Source organism: Aegilops tauschii, chromosome 1, assembly GCF_002575655.3.
Source record: "Aegilops tauschii subsp. strangulata cultivar AL8/78 chromosome 1, Aet v6.0, whole genome shotgun sequence".
Taxonomy (NCBI): Eukaryota; Viridiplantae; Streptophyta; class Magnoliopsida; order Poales; family Poaceae; genus Aegilops; species Aegilops tauschii.
The window spans coordinates 416,768,946-416,770,391 of record NC_053035.3 but is presented as its reverse complement, the minus strand read 5'-3'; the positions used below and the strand labels follow the sequence as shown (position 1 = coordinate 416,770,391).

The window sequence follows — 1,446 nt, the reverse complement described above, 5'->3', positions numbered from 1 at the left end:
TCACACGTGGGCCGCTAAAGCTCAGCCCACAGCACGTGACCAACGGAGGAGAAGCCGGCAACCGTGCACCGTGCGCCGCGCACGTCCTATCCACACTCCTCGGTCGACTCCACACACACACACACGCCGCGCTCCAAGCTCTCCCACCGCAAGACCTCGCGCTCGCATCCATGGCCGCGGCAGCCATCTCCCTCTGCGGCTCGCGCTGCGTCGGCCCGAGCCGGAAGCCCGAACCTCGCCTCGCCTCCCAAGCGGCCGCCGCGCCGTGCGCGCGGCCGTCGTCGTCGCGCCGAAAGCTGGTGGTCGCGGCCGCCAAGTCGTCGGGCAAGAAGGCGGACGAGAAGGTCCCCTCCTGGGCCCGGCCGGGCTCCGACGAGCCTCCTCCGTGGGCGCGCGACGAAGGCGGGGCCTCGGGGCAGGAAGGCGACGCCGCCCAGGTCCCGTTCTACGCATACCTGCTCGCGTCCGCCGTGACGGCCATCGCCGCCGTACGTTTCTCGAGCCCTTCTTTATCTCCCCCTTCTTCTCCTCCTCCTCCGCTCCGCTCCGCTGACCGTCGCATCCGCGTGCAGATCGGGTCGATATTCGAGTACACGAACGGGCGGGCGGTGTTCGGCGTCGTGGGCACCGACAGCCCGCTCTACGCGCCCATCCTCGGCTTCTTCGCCGTCACCGGCATCCCGACCTCCGTACGTACTCTGCCACGCCGGATCTATGCTAGTAGATTAAATTTGTATTGCAGTTGTTGATCGAGTTCATTCTCGTTTGGACTCCAGGGGTATCTGTGGTACAAGGCCGTGCAGACGGCGAACAAGGACGCCGAGGAGCAGGACCGCAGGGACGGCTTCCTCTGATTTGGTTTCTTGGGAGAGCAATGAACACGCTGAACATATAATGTACACCCTGTGTTCATTAATACAAGAAGTTTTGGCAGTTTTATTTAAACTACCAAAACGTCTTATATTAATGAACAGAGGTACTAGTACTTAGTAGTATTCGTTTTTGGTAAATTTGTTGCCGATCGAGCAGAGCAGATGGGTTAGCACTGGAAAAACAGCAGCAGGTGGACTAAGAGCAGAAGGTCTTGCCTGCTTCCTCTTCTACACATGGAGCATTCGCCGTCTGAACTCTGCGTTTGAATGGAGGAGATGTGTCCGTTCAGTTTTCCCTGAGATGTCGTGTTCGCCATACGAATCCTTCGCACCTCGTTGTGAGTGTGTATATGAAGGCTCATGAATATATCGAATCCATCAACACACTTGCAAGTTACTCCCTCCGTAAAGAAATTAGTGATCTAAACGCTCTTATATTTCTTTACAGAGGGAGTACAACGCAAACTAGTCTTTGCTCTGAAGTTTCATTTTTTTAAACATGTAATCGTCCTTGTCCTAGAGTACCAGCCTTTGTTGCTGGTTGTGCTTAATGTTAACATAATTGAGCATAAAA

General features: G+C 56.2%; 1 protein-coding gene across 1 annotated transcript; it reads left to right on the top strand.

The window, feature by feature from the left end:
* LOC109767261 (uncharacterized) lies at positions 1 to 1,446 on the top strand. Its single transcript, XM_020326025.4, has 3 exons — positions 1 to 488; positions 573 to 689; positions 777 to 1,446. Exons 1-3 carry the CDS (start codon positions 171 to 173, stop codon positions 852 to 854), a joined length of 513 nt encoding a protein of 170 aa, XP_020181614.1. The 5' UTR covers positions 1 to 170; the 3' UTR covers positions 855 to 1,446.

What these genes read in the sequence shown, in the direction of transcription:
- LOC109767261 (XM_020326025.4), top strand. Translation starts at nt 171, where the DNA reads ATGGCCGCGGCAGCCATCTCCCTCTGCGGCTCGCGCTGCGTCGGCCCG. An exon ending in CCGTGACGGCCATCGCCGCC is followed by an intron (nt 489 to 572) that starts GTACGTTTCTCG and finishes ATCCGCGTGCAG; the next exon opens with ATCGGGTCGATATTCGAGTA. An exon ending in TCACCGGCATCCCGACCTCC is followed by an intron (nt 690 to 776) that starts GTACGTACTCTG and finishes TTTGGACTCCAG; the next exon opens with GGGTATCTGTGGTACAAGGC.